This window comes from Coffea arabica, chromosome 10c (genome assembly GCF_036785885.1).
Source record: "Coffea arabica cultivar ET-39 chromosome 10c, Coffea Arabica ET-39 HiFi, whole genome shotgun sequence".
In the NCBI taxonomy this organism is placed as follows: domain Eukaryota; kingdom Viridiplantae; phylum Streptophyta; class Magnoliopsida; order Gentianales; family Rubiaceae; genus Coffea; species Coffea arabica.
The window spans coordinates 50952063-50972686 of NC_092329.1; the positions used below are offsets into that span (position 1 = coordinate 50952063).

Below are 20624 nucleotides of genomic sequence, written 5' to 3' on the forward strand. Positions count from 1 at the left end.
TTCCCGAAGAGTTTGCTTAATCCGATATACCAGAATAGAATTGTTTATTCACTAGGAATTATTGATTTGTAAATAGGACAAGTAGGGTCATATCTGATAAGTAAATATTTCACATATATTTTATATGGTTTTTGCATGAGTTTTTGTCAGAATTTTAGAGGTTCTTAGCCATACTTAAGATCTTTTTTGTGCAAATTGCTTCAAGTATTGTTTAGTGATCGGAACTTGCAAAATGAGTAGATGAATGCATAAACATGTGATATTTTATAGGTTATCGATGCACGAAATACTTACATAAGATAAAAGAGAGGCAAGGTGTTCGTTGGAGGACAACGGATAAGTGAAACAAGGAATGAAAATTGAGCAAAAGAGAAATGAAACAGAAGATAAAAACATGGGAGATGGATCCGAGCTCAGATCTATCCCCATCCGAGCTCTCATCTGATCATCTGGACCAATGGATTCAAAGGTCAGGCGATCCAAGCTCAGATCCATGTTAAAATAGCCTCGGATCATATGTTTAGGCCTCGAATCCAGGGCTTGGATCTGCCTCTCTCTTCTGCAAGTGGCACAACCATTTTTTCTCACTTTTCACGCAACTTTCCAGCTATCTTGGGTGAGAGAATTCAGTGACACATGCTTCTGCAACAAAAGGGAAGACAAAATGAGTTATTGACAAGTCAAAACAACATGCCTTTTGACTTTCTTTAACAAAATCTTAGTTGTTGGAATCATGAAGGAGAAAAAAGGTGCTTTTCACCACCTTTTATACAGAGAAGCAAGGAGAAGCCAAGATCACCATACGTAGCTAGTCTTCTTCCGGTAACATTTTCTCTCTAGTTAGAAGTTCTTGAATGAGCACTTGGAGAATTCATCTTGTTATCATTTTTCAGTACAAGACATAGCAGAAATTGGAGAGTTTCACCATTAACTTGGCTAAGCTTTTCTTAACCTTCTTGTACTTGTAACTTGAGATGTTTTTCATTAATGAAGTTATGAGTTTGATTGTTATATCATCCATGAGTAGCTAATTTTCTTTATCTAGGGAGTAGATGAAACTTATGACTAAATGATATGAATGGAACGTGAGTTACACTTGTTGTATCTTGTATTAACTTGTCTATTTGTTCAGTTGTAATTACTTGTTGTTGTTTGATCACCAATAGCATATTTATAGTTGTTATTAGTCAATGAGAATTGGTAGTAACAATGGAAAAACACGAGTAGAGCTTGAGTTGTATGTTCATGAAAATAGAGGTACACTTAAGCGGATTATGTAGCATTTTATGAAGGAAAATAGAGTAGAGCTAGTATTTCACCATAAAAATAGGGAAAACTGGACTGCTCTAGGCCATTTTATCATGAGAATGAGATTTGGTAATATTGGAAATGAATCCCTGGTTTAACAAGAATAATAACAAGAGGTAAATCTATTCATTTGTGCTATTTTTACCATAAGCGGAATCTATATCCTTAGATTTAAGTCTTTAGTGAAAAATCTCCATTTGTATCTTTCAATTTGTTAACTCAGAATTGTATACAGCAGCCATATTATTTCTCTGTTCAAATTCATTATAAGTCTAAATAATAGAGAAAATAAGGACCTAGTACTTGTAGACATTGTTCATCGTGGGATCGACCTGATATTTACCCAAAACTACTAAGTGACCTGTATAATTGCAGTTTAACGGGTAAAATTCGAAAATAAATTTGCATTGATATAAAAATCCCGTCAGTATCCTCAGGGACTGGGGAAAAATTCGTTTCTTTTCAAATCCACAGTAACAAGGGGGGTGTTCTTGTATAAACGATGACAATCAAAGAAGTTCAAATAAAAATAAATAGCTCACTAGAAATTAAATGATAATTCACTAAAATTAGAGTAATAATAATTAAAGGTTTAGCCAAGAAATAATTTCAGCAATGGTTCACCTAATTGATCATCGATGCACAAGCAATTCCAATTATTTACTAATAAATAGGTTATAATTGCCAAACAAGTGATGACAGTTAAGCTCTCCTTACTGTATCGATGATTAAGGTACGCTCGTTAATCACTGCTCTAATTGAAAAACTAGTTTTGTACCCGTTTGTTGAACAGGAATCTTCGAAAAATAATAAACTTTTTTTTTTAAAAGCTTATCCTGTACAAAACTTGATACAAAGGTGCACGTAAACTTCTAGAATTGAAACTATTTAGTCAATTTTATAAGAATTTCGATATGAAATACAAACTTAATGTATATTTTATTATAACCTTTCTTAAGTATATTACTATATGCGCATTGTAATATAAAGTATTTTTATAATATAAATTTGAACATCTAATTTTGTGAATAATAATTCAAAAATGGAAAAAATAACATTCGACAATACCATAACATTCAAAAACTTGAAAATAAATAAAAAGTACATTAAATAGTATCAAATAATATTCTACTCTTCAGAAACTTGTTTTTGTTTTTCTTCTGTTTGAACATTCTCTTCGATTTGTCCGTGCAAATCAGCATTTACTAATTTTTCATTGTCACTGCATGATAGCAAAGCAAGGTAACTAAGTATAAAAAAATAAATGATTTATCGCATTCAAGGTTGTGTATAACAATACGTAAAGATTATAATTTAAGAAAGTAAAATAATATATTAAATCTACCTTCTCATGCAAATCTTTTTATGAAAATTCCCTTCCTCTGTGGTTTTTGTTGAACCCTCTGATAAATGATTCATATGAAGTGTATTGAAATGTTGTTGATTAGAATCATCTGTTATACTAATTGAGATCTGGGAAGAAGATGCTTCAGGTTGGTATTGGTTATCGGTTCCACCAATCTGATAATGATTTATCAAAATTAAAGGCAAAAATATTATGTGAGATATAATATGTGAAATATAAGAGAAATTTATTACTAATTCAAGATGTATTACTAATCCTATGTGTTCATAAAAAAACAAAATTCAAGATATGTTACTAAACTTTTACAATTGAAGATTAACATGCCTTTTTTTTAAAAAAAAAAATGTATTGAAAGAAGATGTACCTGATAATCAAGAGGAGTGGAAACCCAAAATCGATACTTTAATGTGCCAACCGCTTACACTGAAAATACCTAACCATGAATTTGATGCTTGAAATCAATATGTTAGAGGTTATATATAGTGTAGGCATAAAAAATAAGAATTGATAAGAATATAAAGAGATATTGATAAGAACATTAAAAGTAGGTTTATCTTGATTTAAGTTGTTTAAAGTACGCAACTTTGGGTAGGAAATAAGAATCCTATAACATTAAGAATTCTTATAGGAAATAAAAATACGTTCTCAAGACAGATTTTACCTATCTTGAAAGACTATCTCAACTATATCGAGTCCTTTAAGTGCATAAACTCCTATTTTGCGGGTCCATACACTAAATACTCCCCACCATCTGAGCAGAGACTTATTGTAAATCTTATAACTTATCAATGAGTATAACCTGCATGTTTTGATTAACAATGAACGGGTTTATAGGAATTTACAAACCCATGCTCAAATAGGAATTTATATTTGACCGTACAGGTCAAATACATATAGTTAATTGGATTCAATTAACTTTTTCTTTTCCATAAATTTCGTGCTATGCACGATGTTTTGATAATGCACTTAATAATAAAATTTATTAAGAATCCTATTTCCAACATCAGATATTGACTTCTGTTATTAATTGTTCATTTTGAAATTAGTTACCTTTCTACTTCTTGTAGTGATAACAATTTTTATTTACTTCGGTTCCCTATGCAGTATACAAATTATTGGCATGAATTTGAAGATATATCTAATAGAGATATTTATGTCTCTTTTATTTATATCGTATTACTTTTCAGTTCCTATAAGAATTCTTATAGGAAATAAGAATTGATGTATCTATCTAACAAAAAAGGAGCAATCCACGTAGGAAACTACTTGTCGTCTCATTAAGCCACATAGGAAAGAGAAAACATGAAAGAATAAGAATGAGAATACGACTTTATTATATATATATATATATATATATATATGATAGTCCTAGGTACGCCCATAAGATTTAATTCTCCAATTGCCTTACGTGTTAGAGGAACCCTATTCTAATCAAATAGTACACTACCAGGGTTATTTTAGATTAGTCTGCGTATTCCCCTGACACAAATCTAATCATACCAGTTGTCATTATTTCGAGGCAATTAAACAAAACGGATTTAATACCCCAATTAACAATAGATTATTAAATCAACTCATTATCCGAATCCAAGACAATCAATCAATTAAATAACTATAAGCACTGCAATCAGGGAATATGCAAATACCAATAAATAAGAAAAAAAGATAAAATTAAATCGATCTTACAATTTTTAGACAAATCAAAGCCTTCATTATTTCTTGACTAAAAAAAAAAAATTTAGTTCATTCCGGATACAAAAGACCCACACAAAGGTGAAGCATCAGTCGCGGCCATTGTCTCAAAATTTGGGAAAATTCAATTCGTTTGAGCAATCAAGGAAAACGAAGCTACAGAGGAAAATTCAATGCTTCCACTAACATCCGAGGGAAGAAAACTGCTAAAAGACAAAAAGGAAAAGTCAAAGAAAGCAACTCCAAGTAGTCCTAATTGTCTGCTATCTAATATCTAGTTTCTACTGCTACTATGCGGCGTCCACCAGGGAGAAGAAAAAGACTCCAGCCCTTTCTTTTGAATGCTGACTTCGGCCAAATTACCAAGAAAAGTCGCGTCTTGATATTTCAAAAATGTTTCTGGATGTCTGTTATTTGAACTCTTTTCTGATGATTGTCAAATTAGCACTTGTTATGATATTTTTGTTCTATTTCCTGTAATAAGTGCAAATTTTCAAAAGTGAATAGAATCTGACAATTAATCCACATTGGATCAGGTAATAAGGGAAATTAATTATAAAATAAATAATAAATTACAATGAAAGTTACTAGCAAACTAGACTTGATACGATAACATTTCTATTCGTGCATCACCTTCTCAAGGGAGAATTACAGTTTTGGTTCCTAATATTTAGTCTCTGTGTTAAATTGATCTCTAATGTTTTGATCAAAACAAATTTGGTTCTCAAAGTTTCAGATTTTAAGCATATTTAGTACAACTGATGAAGATTCAACAATAACTAATGGTCAAAATCATATTGCTATTAGCCAACAGTTCTAACTTCGTATTGGTCCCCTATATTTTAACTTTTGATTAATATGATCCATTAAATTTCAAATAGTTACAATAGTGTGCTAAAATGAAATGAATTGCGAATTGATTAAATATATGATATATGTAATCTTAAATCCATGCCAAATTTCATTAAAAAGTACTTTATACTGGCACAACATTGTCATTTTCTAATGAGTATCTGTTCTTTGTGAAAGTTACAATTAGATAATAATAAGTAATATGTAAAATAAAAATTGACCATAAGTTACAATTGTAAAAATGATTTGTCACAATTAGTTGTAAACACAAGTAGCAAGATACCTTTAACATCTAATGCTACACATAACAAGTACATATAAAAGAGCATGAGGGTGCTTTGGAGTAATATAAGCCAAAAGGCAAACACTAATTAGGATGAAAAACAAAAATAGAGAAAAAAACTTAAGGATATTATTATCAAAGTACAGATTTTGTTACCATACTAGAATCAACCATCAAGCATCATATTCTGCTGCTCCAGTTGTACATCCTTGGACTTCAAAGGCACATGTTCCCCCAAATAAGCTTCAAGATGATCCGATAGGGCTGACTTATCAATGTTTTCATGGTGATAAGACTTGCAAACAAAGTAGACAATTGTTTGAATCACCAATCCAAAGAGAATCAACTTGAAAAGCAGCAACAAACACAGCATCCCTAATCCCAAACGGTGTAATACTCCAAATCTCCATCCACCATGAACAACATGAGCATAAAACAACAGCTGAATTGCAGCAAGGGACAAATTCAGCTTAAAAAATATAACTATGCTAATCGGCATCTTCCCTTTGATTAATTCCTGGCTTTTCATCATAGCTTTGATCCCATATGAGTCTTCTAAAACAGACACAACACAGGCCAACTGCCAAATTATGGTCATGTAGACAAAGACCAGAATATACACAATCAACAAGAGGATTAACAAAACAGCACCAATCAACGTTTCTCCAAGGGTCATGGTCAATATCATTAAAACTAGTAAAGCTATGAGGTTATAAGCAAAGAAAGCAAGAGAAGCGCACAGAAAAGTGCCCACAAGCCTTTGCCAGACCTTTGGGACAACACTCATGACCTTCTTGAAGGTTATTTCTCGGCCGGTATATATGCAGGCAATGGTGTAAACAACAGCAGCAGTGGAAAGCAGAGAAAAAATGAGGAGAAATGTGAGGTAAGTGATGTTGTACCAATTCAAATCAGTGAGTTTCTTGCTTTTTTGAGGCTCTGATTGGGCACGATGCAATTGGTTTTCAGTGTGGATGACTTTTATCTTGAGTAGATGGGATAGTTCTATATGAGCCAAGAAAATGAGGGATAGTGGAAGGATCAAAGATAGGGCGATTTTGCTGAAGATTTTTCTCCATCTAAAAACCACTTTGTAGGCTTCTGCATAGATCCCAAAAAGGCCTAAAAATTGCATCTCTTCTTGCTCTCTATCCATGATTGTTTCTTCAACTGTATGCAGATTGGAAAGTTGAAAGAGGACAAGACTTGAAGAAGAAAGGAAGAAAGACTAATATAAGCTGGCTTTTACGGAAGAAAATGTAGGAAAATTATATTCTGGACATTTGTCTATTTATCTATCATAGCACCCTTTATTACAAGTTAACTGCGTAGGACAATTTCATTATTTGTTTAATTGTTGAGAATGCATTTTATAAGCAACCATTTGGCATTATTTGTCGGTACAAGCTAAATACAGATTGAGTAAAAATATTGGATTAGGACATAAATTGGAATTAAATTAATAAACAAATGATAGTATTGGGATCAACCGAATTAGGACATGATAATCCAAAAATGTAAAACACTGGATTAGGATGTGAAAGGGATTAGAATATTTAGAGTCATGGAATTAAAATGTCCATAATATGTCAAATAAATAACTAATGCTCCTTTTTTCGCCATCACTGTAATCCTCCCTCCCTTAACATAGAAATATATTCTTACGAATCTATAGATCAGATTCATTGTGGTGTAGTTTTTTTTTTTTTTAGTTGATGTCATGCTATTGAGTCGTCTCGTCTGTGTCTGCATCTCAATAATCTTGTGGATTTCACCGAATGTCCTAACAAAGGAACTGAATGTTCTAACGAAGCTAATGTTGACCCTGAATGTCCCAAGTCTCTTTTTTTTTTTAAAAAAAAAAAAAAAATTCAAGAGAACCCCAAAACTTACAAGAAGGGAGAAAGGAATATGCTTGAGGGTTGCACCACCGTATGAGATATTTACATCTAGATGGCAAATAAAAGGTATATTTTTAGTGTAGATTGTATGATACATTTATCCAGTTACTTACAATTTAGTGGTACATAAAATAGGATGTGGCCAAAATTCTTATCAATGTGCAAGAGGTATATAATTGATATAATTGAACATTTTTTTTGGATAATAAACTCAATTTAACAAAAACAAAATATTTTGGATAATAAAAGTAGTTTTCTGTTCAAGTCTGACAAGTGAGATTAACAAACTTATATTACTTTCTATTAACAAACTTATATTACTTTCTAGAAGGGACAGAACAGTAATATGCTGTCCATATATTGGATTAAATTCTTAAGGGGTGGCAGTTTCTATGTGGCTTCATTTTTTTTCCCTTTCATTGTAGAAACTGACTCCAAACCTATTTATTTTTACCATAGGGGGTCCAATTGCTTAGCTACTTGAGGGTTGGACAGAGTATTGCCACCTGGAAAATTATAGACCTACACACGCACATGTAGACTTGGAAAATTATATTCTTTAATTATCAGCAAAGTCATCTATTACCTAATTGATGACCTCTTCAAAATTCATACTATATTCCTTTTTGAATATTATTTCTAAGTATTATCAGTCTGAACTCTTTTCAACTTGACTAAAGTTCATTACTAAATAGATAGCACCCGTCAACTTCATCAAATACAACCCACCCCAGCACCAGGTACAAGGGTGTAATCTATGTTGAACATCACAGATTGGCTGGTACGTTTTGGAAGCAGTAAGCCATTTATTTGAGGTTGATTAATAGTCCACTATACTGCAGCAATTGTTTTTCAGCTTTTACGTGCAAATGGGTTTCAATTGTATTGTTTGAGCTAGTTGTGGCTTTATTTCTTCAAATGCTAAAAATTAAATTTTCCAAGTAGCAATTTCATCTGCAAAAAAAAAAAAAAAAAAAAAGAGGGTTCATCTAGATTAAGTTGTAGAAATAAATTTCAAAAGGGGGAATCTATCATCTAATTATCAGAAGAATCAACCACCTAATCAAGGAGTGATTAATACCGAGGGTGATTTTCCTTTTTAGGGTCAATTCTGAAATCATGCAAATGAATTGATTAATGAGAAGCTTTTACATAATGCTATATTTGAAATGGTTATAATTTATGTTCAAGTTTCTTTTGGTTCCCATTCTTTTATTTCACTAGTAATAATTCACGTGCTTTGCACATGATTGTAATATCTTAAAATATATTATTCTTTAGCTACTGAAAATTTTTTATGAAATTTTGATCATCAACATCATAATGTAGTATTTTTAAATTATTTATTTTTTTAAACTAGTTTTTTTTAAAAAAAATTATTAAACGAAAAGAGATAGAAAACATTCCAATGTAATTGACATGTCCCTTAGGATTGAATTTGGAATCATGAACCAAACACTTTTTAATTTATAACTTGAACTCTAACATATCAAATATCGATAATAGCATGTTTTACCAAAATGATTGTATATTCATGATTCTATTGTATATAAACCACAATCACTATAATTTTTTATAAACAAAGAATATAATTAAGTTAGAAAAATAAACATACATGCAATTTGAATTCTTTATATTATGTTAATTCTATTTTTGTCAATAATGGAGTGTAAATGATCTACCATATAAAGTTTTTTTAGTTTGTAAATTCTAACAATTGAAATTTTATGGATAGAGATAGTTGGAGTTTTTCTATTTTCGTTTTCTGTTATTCATATTTTTAGCACAATCCAATGCGAAGCCAAAACAACAAGTCTATTGTTCTTCATATGAGTACAATATTTTTGGTTTTAGTATTAGTTTTTTTTATGATCATGGAATTGGAATGAGAATTGTGGCTAATTAACATTTTTAATATTAATTTTTTGTATATTAGAGTGTTTTATTTTTTAATTGACAACTTTTAATCCATAAACACTATCATTATTATCAATTATTGGAATGCATTAAATCTATCTAATTACAATTGTCACCACAAATGAAATTTACTTAATTTTAAAGCTTTTCATTTCATCATAGCTTCCATTGTTCACTAATATTGCAATACAATAAATATATGTAACCTTTAGAAAAAATAAGGGTATTTTGGGCATCATAAAAAATAATTTGGATATCATTTTCATTTTATCATTCTTCATTTAATGTTTACTCTTATTATAATTCTTATTGTATCATTGGAGATGGTTTCTGACTTGATGGATAGATTTGGTTTGCTCAAACCAATACAAATGAAACATTACTATATTATTGTCAATAACAATGTTTGTCTTCCCCTAGATATTAGTGATTTAGATATTGTCTTTGGTATTATTTGAATTGTATTCTAACTTTTTAATTCATTTGCTATTTACTTTATGTCATTTCATAAATAGTTTTCAATTTTTTTTTGGTTCTTCTTGTTTTGATCGATTGTTATTAATGATAATAGTGATTTGTATGATACTGTTTCAGATTTCCTTTTTCCAATTTAATACCGCTATTTCAGTTATAAAGGTGTCATCATTTTTTGTATATTGAAATTCCATTGGGTGCAACATGAAAAATTCTTCATATTAGTAAAAAGTGCATAATTGTAAAATTTACTCGTGATATTTGTATAAAGATATATAGATAATAAGGGTTCTTTTCTCCTTGTATGTTTTTCCATTTTCTAGAGACTATCTATTTTTTGACATTGACCTTTTTTTTTTTTTTTTTTTTTTACAATCTCAACTAATGGCTAATGAGAAATTTTTCATACTTCAATTAAGAAATTTTGATATGTATAATAACTGGAGATGGAGTCCAATGGTAAGTAAATAGTTTTTAATGAGCAATTTTTAATTATAATTATCAATACTATTAAGATGTAATCAATTGGAGTGTTTTATTTCTTTTAATTAGTGACACATTAAAATGTAATAATTCTGATTAAAAGACATGAGGGTAATTTAGAAATAACAAAGACTAAAATAAAAAAGTACTCACATACACTCCCCAATACCAAGATTCATAATTTTTATAGAGTAATGATGAAGTAATAAACTGTCAAACGTCAGAATCTTCATCAGTCCACCACTTAACATAGTGATGGAGTTATTTTGTGACAGCTCAAGTATATTTGCTTCACAGGCCTCTGTCACATTTCAAGTCCAAACTTTGATATATCATCCATATTGAAGATAACATCTCATCAGCAGCAAACAAGAGCACACGATTAGTAAAAATCTCTGCAGTGAGCCTTTGCAAGACCAAACAATGAAATTCTCTCCAATGAGACAGACATCACAACCAAAATTTGCTTACAGATTTGCAAAAGTTTAAAAGTACTGTTACACCTTCTCAATATCTTTCTATGCTTTCCACAAGATCAGGATTCAAGCCAAGAAGCATCATGATTTGCATGCACCATATTTCAAGTTTGAGATCCAAGCTTCAAGCTTTGATCCAAGAACCCAAACTCAGCAACTGATTGAATTCCGCAAAAGTAGCCATCCTGTCCAGGTGATCCCTTGTAGATCCTTCATCCTTCAGTGCCTTCAGAACATCAAGCATGGCATGTGCAGAGGCATAAAGAGTTGTCAACGGATGAACAATCAAGTGATAGCCATATGATTTGAGCTCCTCAGGTGTAAGCATGGGAATTGCACCACATTCTACCATGTAACATACTCTGTATCCAGTAGTTTTTTCTCCAATTTCTATGAGCTCCTCAAGGGATCTTGGTGTCTCCACTAAGGAAGCATCAGCTCCAGCCTGCAATCTTGGTATCATGAGCATGCACACTGGAAAATGTAGAAAGAATTAGCACAAGCAGTGCATTTGTAGCCTTCAGAAATGAACTAAAAGAATTTTAATCCTTAAGCTTACACTTGCAACAAATGTCATCTTCTCTAGACCTGAATGTGCCATTTGTGCATTTCTCAGGCAGTCCAGCACTTACTTACACCTTGAAGCTCCTCTAATTTAAACTAAGTTCTAGATATTTGCTCCTCTAATTTAAACTAAGTTCTAGATATTTGCTCCTATTGCGTTTCTAAAAATCAATTTTGAAAGGCTTAGGCTGACTGATTACGTACATACTTAGATCTTTATCAAATATTCCTTTTCTAGAACAGATGATTGATGTTTGTGGATGATAGGCAAATGGAACATAGCCGTATTGATGAAAAGCTTAGGGAAAAACTGATGATTTGAAGGATAATATTGCCCAGTAAAATCTATAGTTAGTTAAGTTAATAATCAGAACCTGTGGAAGCAAAAAGTTCCCTAGTTATACATGTGCTAGTTATTTGAGCTATTTCACTCCCAGCAACCAATAAGTCTCTTTGCATGTGTACATCTCTTGGTGCAAAAGGGCTATCTGCAGTAACTACGTTTTTGGGTCTAATACATATGCAACTCTGGAACAAAACTGCTCATCCTCTCCTTCCATCCTTTTCTTTTAATACTAAAAATGGAAAAAAAAAACAACATAATCTTTGCATGTATGCAGCAAAAACTTGATAATTGACATTTGAGCATTGAAGTTTTATAAGTTGTACAAATATTCTCATAAGCAAGGCTAAACAAAAATAAAACCTGGGGAAGATTTGGTAACTGACTTATTACTATGCTTCACATATGCAGAGAGAGACAGAGACAGAGCTCCCTTAGTGGTGGCGACAAACGTTTGAGGGAAAAAGAATTAACTACAGTATAAGAAGCTAAAAACACATATACTGGGAAGTAAATGGAAGCAAAGCTGCAAATTCATGCTACCTAGATAAATCTTAAAGCAACCCCAATGCCTATAGACTCTTCACATTCATATTCTGCACTACATCTACATGCATTATAGAAAATTGTTTGAGTTTATTGATGAAATGCACACCAGAAAAAAGAAAAATGGACCATTAAGAACACAAACTCATGGAAATTCTGTCCCTGGTCTGTAGTCAAAGTGTCATCCTCATAAAATCAGAGTTGATTATCATTTATATAAAAATATTTCCCCAGTCAAATGACATGCATTTCTCCAGTATATGGAAACTGGAATCGCTGCATACCTATTTCATCAATCTTGTCCAATGACACTTAAGTTAATCCATGTATAAATTGTCAAAATCATTGTCTCCTAGAGAGAGAAAGGAGGTCAGATGAGTTCCAGCAAGAGAGGAAAGGACAGTGTAAACAAATAATACTTTCCATCCTCCTAAATGTTGGTCACTGAACAGCAAAATGACGTATATAATCATGATGTTCCCCTCACAGTTAATCCACTCCAAATGTTTCACTGGTGCAGCAGAAGAAACTAAAGTAATGCAAGAAAGCCTATTAAACGTAGCCATACCACTTCATTTTACTTGCTGTCATTTTGGAAATGGTAAGTGTGGAAGAAAATATGTATCCTATCATACAGCCTGAGGAGTGGTTTAGGGCTCTACAGTCTGATTTGTTGTAAACATTACAACCATACTGGTCTCCAAAGGACTTAACCATCTTTGTAATTAATGTTAGGATATTGTGTCTAACAATTATAAGTATATCAGCTTACTTCTGCCTAGAGCTGTTAAACGAACCGAGCTGTTCGGTAGTTCGGTTCGTTTCGACTTGTTCGTGTTCGTGAAAGGCTCGTTCGAAATTTAAAACGAACCGAGTTCGAACGAATTTTTTTTTCAATTAATAATCGAGCGAACACGAGCATGTTCACGAGTTTTAACGAACATTCACGAATACTTTTAACGAACATTCGCGAACACAAGCATGTTCGCGAGTTTTAACGAATGTTCGCGAATATGGATATAATTATTATTTGACAAATTTTTGGGTTAATTTTATGGCTGGACTTTATATTTGGAGGGCAAATTGCTTTGTTTTATTTGTTGTTTTTATGTTAATGTTAGTTATATAGTTAATAAATAATAGAATTTAGTCACTTAGTGCTTTAATTGTTTTTTAGAATGATTAATGATTTGCATGACATATTTAAGGCTTAAAATAATTTGGATTCGAACATTTCGAACATGTTCGCGAACTGCTCGTTTATATTAAACGAGCCGAACACGAATTCGAACTCGAACATGAATTTTGCTTAATGAGCCGAACACGAACACAGGTTTGGAGTTCAAAAATTAACGAATAAACACGAACGTTATTCGAATCGCTTAACGATCAGAGTTCAAACATGAGATAGTCGGTTAGATTCGACTTGTTTACAGCTCTACTTCTGCCACACTTCCCACAAGACATTCGACCTCAAGCAATACAGTCTTTGGGCTTTGAGAGTGGATGGTAAATAAACATACGAACCAAAACCAATCACATGACCCTGCCTGTTAGACCTTTTTGAGTGTTCCTCTACATGAAGGGAAGGATTCATAAGGAAATGTTAAAATGTCATTCCATATTCAAATTAATAGGAAATGTAAAACGCCATCCATGTCTCGGATGGAACTGAATAGTTAGTCATGAATAGCAACACATTGCGTTTTTCTTTTGGTTTAGGATCACTAAATCACAGGACTAAATCACTAAATCCTGGACAACCATAAACAACCAGAATAGGAAAATTAGTTTGTGTCGTATAACCAAATACAGAAAGGAGCAACACTCGAATCATTTTTCTTGATCAAACAACGTAAAAATGAACAGGATCAGACAAATTACCACTTTGCTTAGGCCATGCCTGATCCTGGTAGGTAAGAGATATCCAGGAATTAGTTCATGCAACTCATGGAAGGGAAAACAATAGGACTTCTTAATTTCACCCAAGTTAGGCAGGAGATTTCATTTCCAAGCAGAATATTAATATTTACCTCCAAGCAGCACCTGCAGCAATCAAGTCCTTGATGGTCCTCTGAATGTTGAGATCATTCCCACCACCAGATTCTGGAACAAAAATATATGCAACATATAACTTTCTGTAAGTAAATAATGCAAACTTAGTAAGCACCACTATGGAATAGATACAAAGAAGTAATATATTCAGAATCTTAATGATTCAACAGAAGCAACACATTTTCCATCGGATATGATCTAATCAGAGTTTGCATCAGCTCTCAGTCCAAAAAGAATGAACAAGAGCCTACATCATGGAAAAAACACAATATGAGGTTAAGAGAGCATGGAAGTACTCATCCAGTAAAGGAAGGGCGCACTTCAGTTTCTCCAACCTTGAACCTCGAAAAAATTAATATCTTTTGGAAAGTTAATGAATTACAGCTAAAATTAAGAAATCCAAAACACTTATACATCCTAAAACTACAATTTGAATTCCAACTTATAACTAAACTCAACATCCAATCAACTAATAAATTCAGAAAAATATCACTCCGTATTTTCTTTTTCTACTTGGTGTAAGAAATATGATATAGAAGTACAAGAGTGTGTTGAGCCAAACCAGAAAAATTCAAGAGAGAATTCTGTAGACACAAATGGGGATCAAGACTTGATGAATTCAAGGCGTGTAATCACTTTCCTTGAAGTTTGATTGCCCCCACTATCTTGCTAATCCGGTCTCTGGGCAAAAACTCTAGGATACAATGAATTCTAATTAGACAACCAAGTAGCAAGTTCTTGGATTTGTCTAGTCAAGAATAAAAATGCTTAAGTTAGTTTTCTGGTGTCCAACCCATTGATTTATATACCCACAAAACACAGAAAAACTGTTAGAAACTATTCACATGTAACCGTTGGAAGGAACATGAAGTTTCACTGTGAAAGGGTGCTTCAAAAGATGCAAACTTTCCTATTTTGCAAACTACCTTAACAATCCCCCACTTAGTTTGCAAAATAGAAAGTCAAACTAACACTGAAAGTTCATGCATCAAGGAAAGTAACTCTCGTCTTAAACTTCCCTTGGTGAAAGAATTAAGGTTCGGTCTGATTTGGTCGTTCCGGATTAGACGTGGGCACGTCTAACTCATAGGAAGTCTTCTGTTTTGTAACTGGAACTCTGATCTTTAAGCGTGATCATTTAGCGTGGGCACGCTTAACTCGTTCCGAATTAGACGTGGGCACGTCTAACTATGGGAAGTCTTCTGTTTTGTAACTGGAACTCTGATCTTTAAGCGTGGGCACGCTTAACTCGTTCCGGATTAGACGTGGGCACGTCTAACTATGGAAAGTCTTCTGGTCACCAAACCGGAATACACATTTAAGTGAAGCCCTTGGTGGCTAGATTGCTTAAACCAAGATTCACAAAAATAAGAAATCTTACATACATGAATCATGTTGACGGGTATTTTACATACGTGCAAGCTAAAAAAAATACCGAATTACACCCGTTCACTGCAAGTATACAGATCAACTAGTAGTTTAGGGTATATATCGGGTCGATCCCACAGGGAAGAGTGAACAATTACCGGTATTACTAAAGCTTCTCTATTATTTAGACTATCAATGAATTATAACAAATTTAACCTACTGAAATTATACAAAATAACAAATAAAAGCTCCTTAGGTTGTGGTATCCCTAACTACTCATGCAAATGCTATATTTGGATCATTTAGTACTACATCTAGGCTAGTTATAGTGTAATTTCCTTAAACATGTGAAACCTACTTTCGTAGTGAATCAACTATACTCATAACTAATCCATACCTATTTTCATGGTTATGAAATTAGCTACAAGTTCATTTCTTCAATGAAATTACATGAAATGAATCACTAAAAACCACATAAGTGCACCTCTACTTTCGTGACTGTACTCCCTATGTTTAGCACCTCTTGAACTAGTGTTAAATCTCAATTTTCATTGCAGAAACAACACCTTAGATAATCACAATCAATGGTACCAGATTAATCATGATTTAAGAAGCCAAAGTGCTAAATAACTTGCTCAAATCATAGCAGTCAAATAACCAAATAATAAACACTAACAATTATAGAAAGTTCAACCAAACCCAAGGCAGAAACTTTAGAAACACATATTGAACACAAAATCCAGAACTTGTATATTAACCAAACTTAGAATTAAGTACAAAAGATAAAGAGTTTGGAAGGAATACAACCCTTGTCACATGAGCTTTCTTCCTTGCCTTCTTCATCCTCCATTTTCATCTTTTCTAGCTAATAACAAGAATGGATAAACTATCCTACTCTATACTAAGCTAAACTAACACTAGGAAGATGAAAGAGCTACATTTCTGCAGACTCCAAGCTTCTCCCGTATGTCTCTCTTCTCTATTCTTGGATCCTCTCCTCTTTTATGAACTCCCTCCTTTTTATCTTGTTGCAATGAATTTGGCTCTTTAATGATGAAAGGTGGTCAAGAAATGAGGATTACATCTCCCTTTTACAGCTGGGAATGTTTCTCACATGTATAGCATCGCATGTGAGTTGGTGGAGGTGAAATTGAGTTTTTCGCGTAAAAAGCAGACTTCTCTGACCACAATCCGGCCAGGAATCCGGCCAAATTCCGGCCGGATTGCTACAGTAAATCTGGGCTGCTACAGTGATCCGAGCTGCTACAGTACCTCGGATCCATACGGATCCGAGCTCGGTTCTCACTAACCCAGAAACAGCCGAGGGTTCGGATGAATAGTGGATCCGAGTGTGGATCACTTACTCTGTTTTTGGCCCAACTTCAACCGATCTTTTCTTGATGTTAGAGGCTGAACCAGCTCATGTCTAAAACACGAAAGTTGTAGCCTTTTGAGTTATCTTTCCAATGCATCAAGAATCACCTCATTTGGATCTGTGTAGGCTGAGATATGACCGAAATACCCTTGCCTGCTCCATGCCTTGTTCCAGTTTCGACCAATAGCAATTGACTCTGTACTTTGGCTTTTTGACCTGGAAAACCTTCAAACTGGATTCAGATGTCTTCACCAAAGTTGTAGATCTATCTCTTATCTTCAAATGGGTTCAAGAATCATCCCAATCCGATCATTGTAACTCAAGTTATAGCCGAAGTATGAAAATGTGTCAAAACTGTCAAAATACACAAAATCCAAGTAAAAAGTGATAAAAACCTCATTTAATTGAACAAAAGCATTTTATACCAATTATAGCCAAAATGAATCATTTTCTTCCAATAATATATCCAAAGTGACTAAAAATAATATAAAATATCATACAATTATTACGTAAATTAGTCACTTATCACATGTAGCATTTATATATTCACAACCATCTGTAGCACTATTACTGGCCAGGTGCTCATCCTATTCATGATCATATACAAGAGATCACCCAAAACTCTTGTGACTTGTTGGAGGTGAAAATAAGTTTTTCGCGTAAAGAGCAGCCTTTTCTGACCACAATCCGGCTAGAAATCCGGCCAAGTTCCGGCCGGATTGCTACAGTGACATTTTGGTGCACTTTTGTTCAATTTTCAGCTCTGCTCCGATTTTGCGTCAATTTCAACTGAACTTTTCTTGATGATAAAAGATAATTTAGCTCTTGGCCAAAACATAAAACTTGTAGCCCTTTAAGTTATCTTTCCAATGCATCAAGAATCACCTCATTTGGATCTGTGTAGGCTGAGAAATGACCGAAATACCCTTGACTGCTCATTGCCCTGTTTCAGCTTCAACTAATAGAAATTAGCTACTATAATTCGGTTTTTGATCTGAAAAACCTTCAAACTAGATTCAGATGTCTTCAAAGTTGTAGATCTATCTTTTATTTTCAAATTGGTTTAAAAATCATCTCAATCCGATCATTGTAACTCAAGTTATAGCCAAAATACGAAAATATGTCAAAACTATCAAAATGCACAAAATTCAAGTAAAAAGTGATTAAAATCTCATTTAATTACTTAAAAGCATTTTTCACCAATTATAACCAAAACGATTCATTTTCTTCCAATAATATACCCAAAGTGACTAAAAATAATATAAAAAGTCATACAATTATTACGTAAATTAGTCACTTATCAACCACCACTACCACAAGATGAGCTAAGGAGATCTATCAGAGAGAGGAGACCTTCTAGCAGATATAATCCTCATGAATATGTGTTGGTGACAGATGGAGGAGAGCCAGAATCCTACTGCGAGATTTTAGAGCATGAGAACAAAGAAGATTGGTTGCGAGCCATGCAAGAGGAAATGACGTCCCCGCATGAGAATCATACTTATGACTTAGTGAAACTGCCTAAGGGTAAGAAAGCTCTGAAGAACAAATGGGTTTATGGGTTGAAAATTCAGGAGCACAGTTCACAACCAAAGTACAAAGCGATATTGGTTGTGAAGGGATTTAGTCAAAAGAAGGGTATAGATTTTGAAGAAATCTTCTCTTCTGTGGTAAAAATGTTATCAATTCGAGTTGTTCTTGGTATTGTAGCCAGATTGAATTTGGAGATTGAACAACTTGATGTGAAAACAGCCTTCTTGCATGGCGACTTGGAAGAGGAGATCTACATGGAGCAACATGAGGGGTTCAAAGAAAGTGGCAAGGAAAATCTTGTATGCCGTCTCAAAAAAAGTTTATATGGGTTAAAACAGACGCCGAGACAGTGGTATAAGAAATTTGACTCCTTCATGACAGACCATAGATACCACAGGACTACATTTGATAACTGTGTTTATGACAAAATTTTTCAGATGGTGATTTTTTTATTCTCTTGTTATATGTTGATGACATGTTAATTGTTGGCCGTGATACTATAAAAATTGACAGATTGAAAAAGGAGTTAAGTAAATCCTTTGCAATGAAGGATTTGGATCCTGCTAGACAGATACTGGAGATAAAAATCTCACATGATAGGCAAAATAGAAAGCCCTGGTTGTCTCAAGAAAAATACATTGAGAAAGTACTCAACAGATTTAACATGAGCAAGGCTAAGAAGTCTCAACTCCACTTGCTGGTCACTTTAAACTGAATATCAAGTAGTGTCCTACAAGTGTGAAAGATAAAAAAGACATGAAAAAGGTTCCTTATGCTTCAGTTGTTGGTAGCTTGATGTATGCTATGATTTGCACTATACCAGATATTGCTCATGCAGTTGGAATAGTCAGTTGGTATTTTTCTAATCCTGGTAAGGAGCATTGGAATGATGTCAAATGGATTCTCAGGTATCTCAAGGGAACTTTTAGATTGTGTCTATGTTTCGGCAATGGTAAAACTATACTAGATGGATACGCTGATGCAGATATGACAGGTGATCTTGACAATAGGAAGTCCACATCTGAGTACTTGATGATTTTTGCAGAGGGAGCAGTGTCATGGCAAAGTAAGTTACAGAAGTGTATCGCTCTCTCTAGTACGGAAGCAGAGTATATTGCAACCACTGAAGCATGCAAGGAGACTTTTTGGTTGCAGAAATTCCTTCAGGAGTTGGGTATGAAGCAAGATTGGTACAACCTTTATTGTGACAGTCAGAGTGCTATTTATTTATGTAAGAACTCCATATTTCACTCTCGGTCCAAACACATCGATGTGAGATATCATTGGATTCGGAAAGTATTGGATTCCAAGTTATTGACACTTGAGAAGGTGCATACAAATGATAATGGTGCTGATATGTTTACCAAAGCATTGCCTAAAGAGAAACTCTTATTTTACAGACAAGAAGCAGGTTTGGTGGAGCCCCTCAAATGAGTTGGAGGGGGAGATTGTTGGACTTGTGTGGGCCAGCTCATTTGTGGGTCAACCCAAAACACAAGCCATGACTTGAGGGTTTCTCAAGTGATGGTACATTATTGAAGTAGCCGCATGTGTGATTTCTTTGCTTCGGTCTTTCGTGTGAGGAAAAGGGTCAACCGCCACTCTTGCTGGTTGAGAGAAATACGAAGAGAGAGAAAGAGCTAGTGAGAGAGAAACTTCAAGGTCTTGATTGAAGGATGATTCGAAATCCGATTGAGACGAAATTTTACCCACGCGATCCTCTCGTCAGGCTCTACTCATCTACCATTCAGATTTCGGATTTTCTCTTCGTTTGATAACACCTTTCCAAACCCACTCCTTTGACAATTGTAGTTTTTGGGGGTGATTTGTAGCAGATTTGCTTGGTTGGTGGTGGTGATATTATTGTCATCTGAATATTTTCGGATAGACTTGTGTATTCCCATTATTGTGATAGTGGAGATTTTTGACTGGATTAGATCCCGTGATTTTTTTCAATTTGGATTTTTCACGTAAAATCTTGGTGTCTTATGTCTTTTATTTTTCTTGCATTTTATTATCACTGCTGGTATTATTATTTGGTGATTTGATTTATTCCTATTTTAACTAGTATTTGGGGAAAGATAAATT

General features: G+C 33.6%; 1 protein-coding gene across 2 annotated transcripts; it reads right to left on the reverse strand.

Annotated features, from left to right (window-relative positions):
• Nucleotides 1–270: 270 nt before the first annotated feature.
• LOC113714331 (uncharacterized) lies at nucleotides 271–6777 on the reverse strand. Of its 2 annotated transcripts, XM_072068303.1 has the most exons (4): nucleotides 5663–6777; nucleotides 3039–3125; nucleotides 2654–2829; nucleotides 2312–2530 (listed from the first exon to the last, which is right to left on the reverse strand). In XM_072068303.1, exon 1 carries the CDS (start codon nucleotides 6655–6657, stop codon nucleotides 5668–5670), a length of 990 nt encoding a protein of 329 aa, XP_071924404.1. In that variant the 5' UTR covers nucleotides 6658–6777; the 3' UTR covers nucleotides 2312–2530; nucleotides 2654–2829; nucleotides 3039–3125; nucleotides 5663–5667. The 2 variants fall into 2 exon arrangements, with proteins under 2 accessions (XP_071924405.1, XP_071924404.1); XM_072068304.1 differs by lacking the exons at nucleotides 2312–2530; nucleotides 2654–2829 and adding an exon at nucleotides 271–642.
• Nucleotides 6778–20624: the final 13847 nt, after the last annotated feature.

Coding starts and splice junctions, on each gene's coding strand:
- LOC113714331 (XM_072068304.1), bottom strand. CDS start 6,657: ATGGATAGAGAGCAAGAAGAGATGCAATTTTTAGGCCTTTTTGGGATC.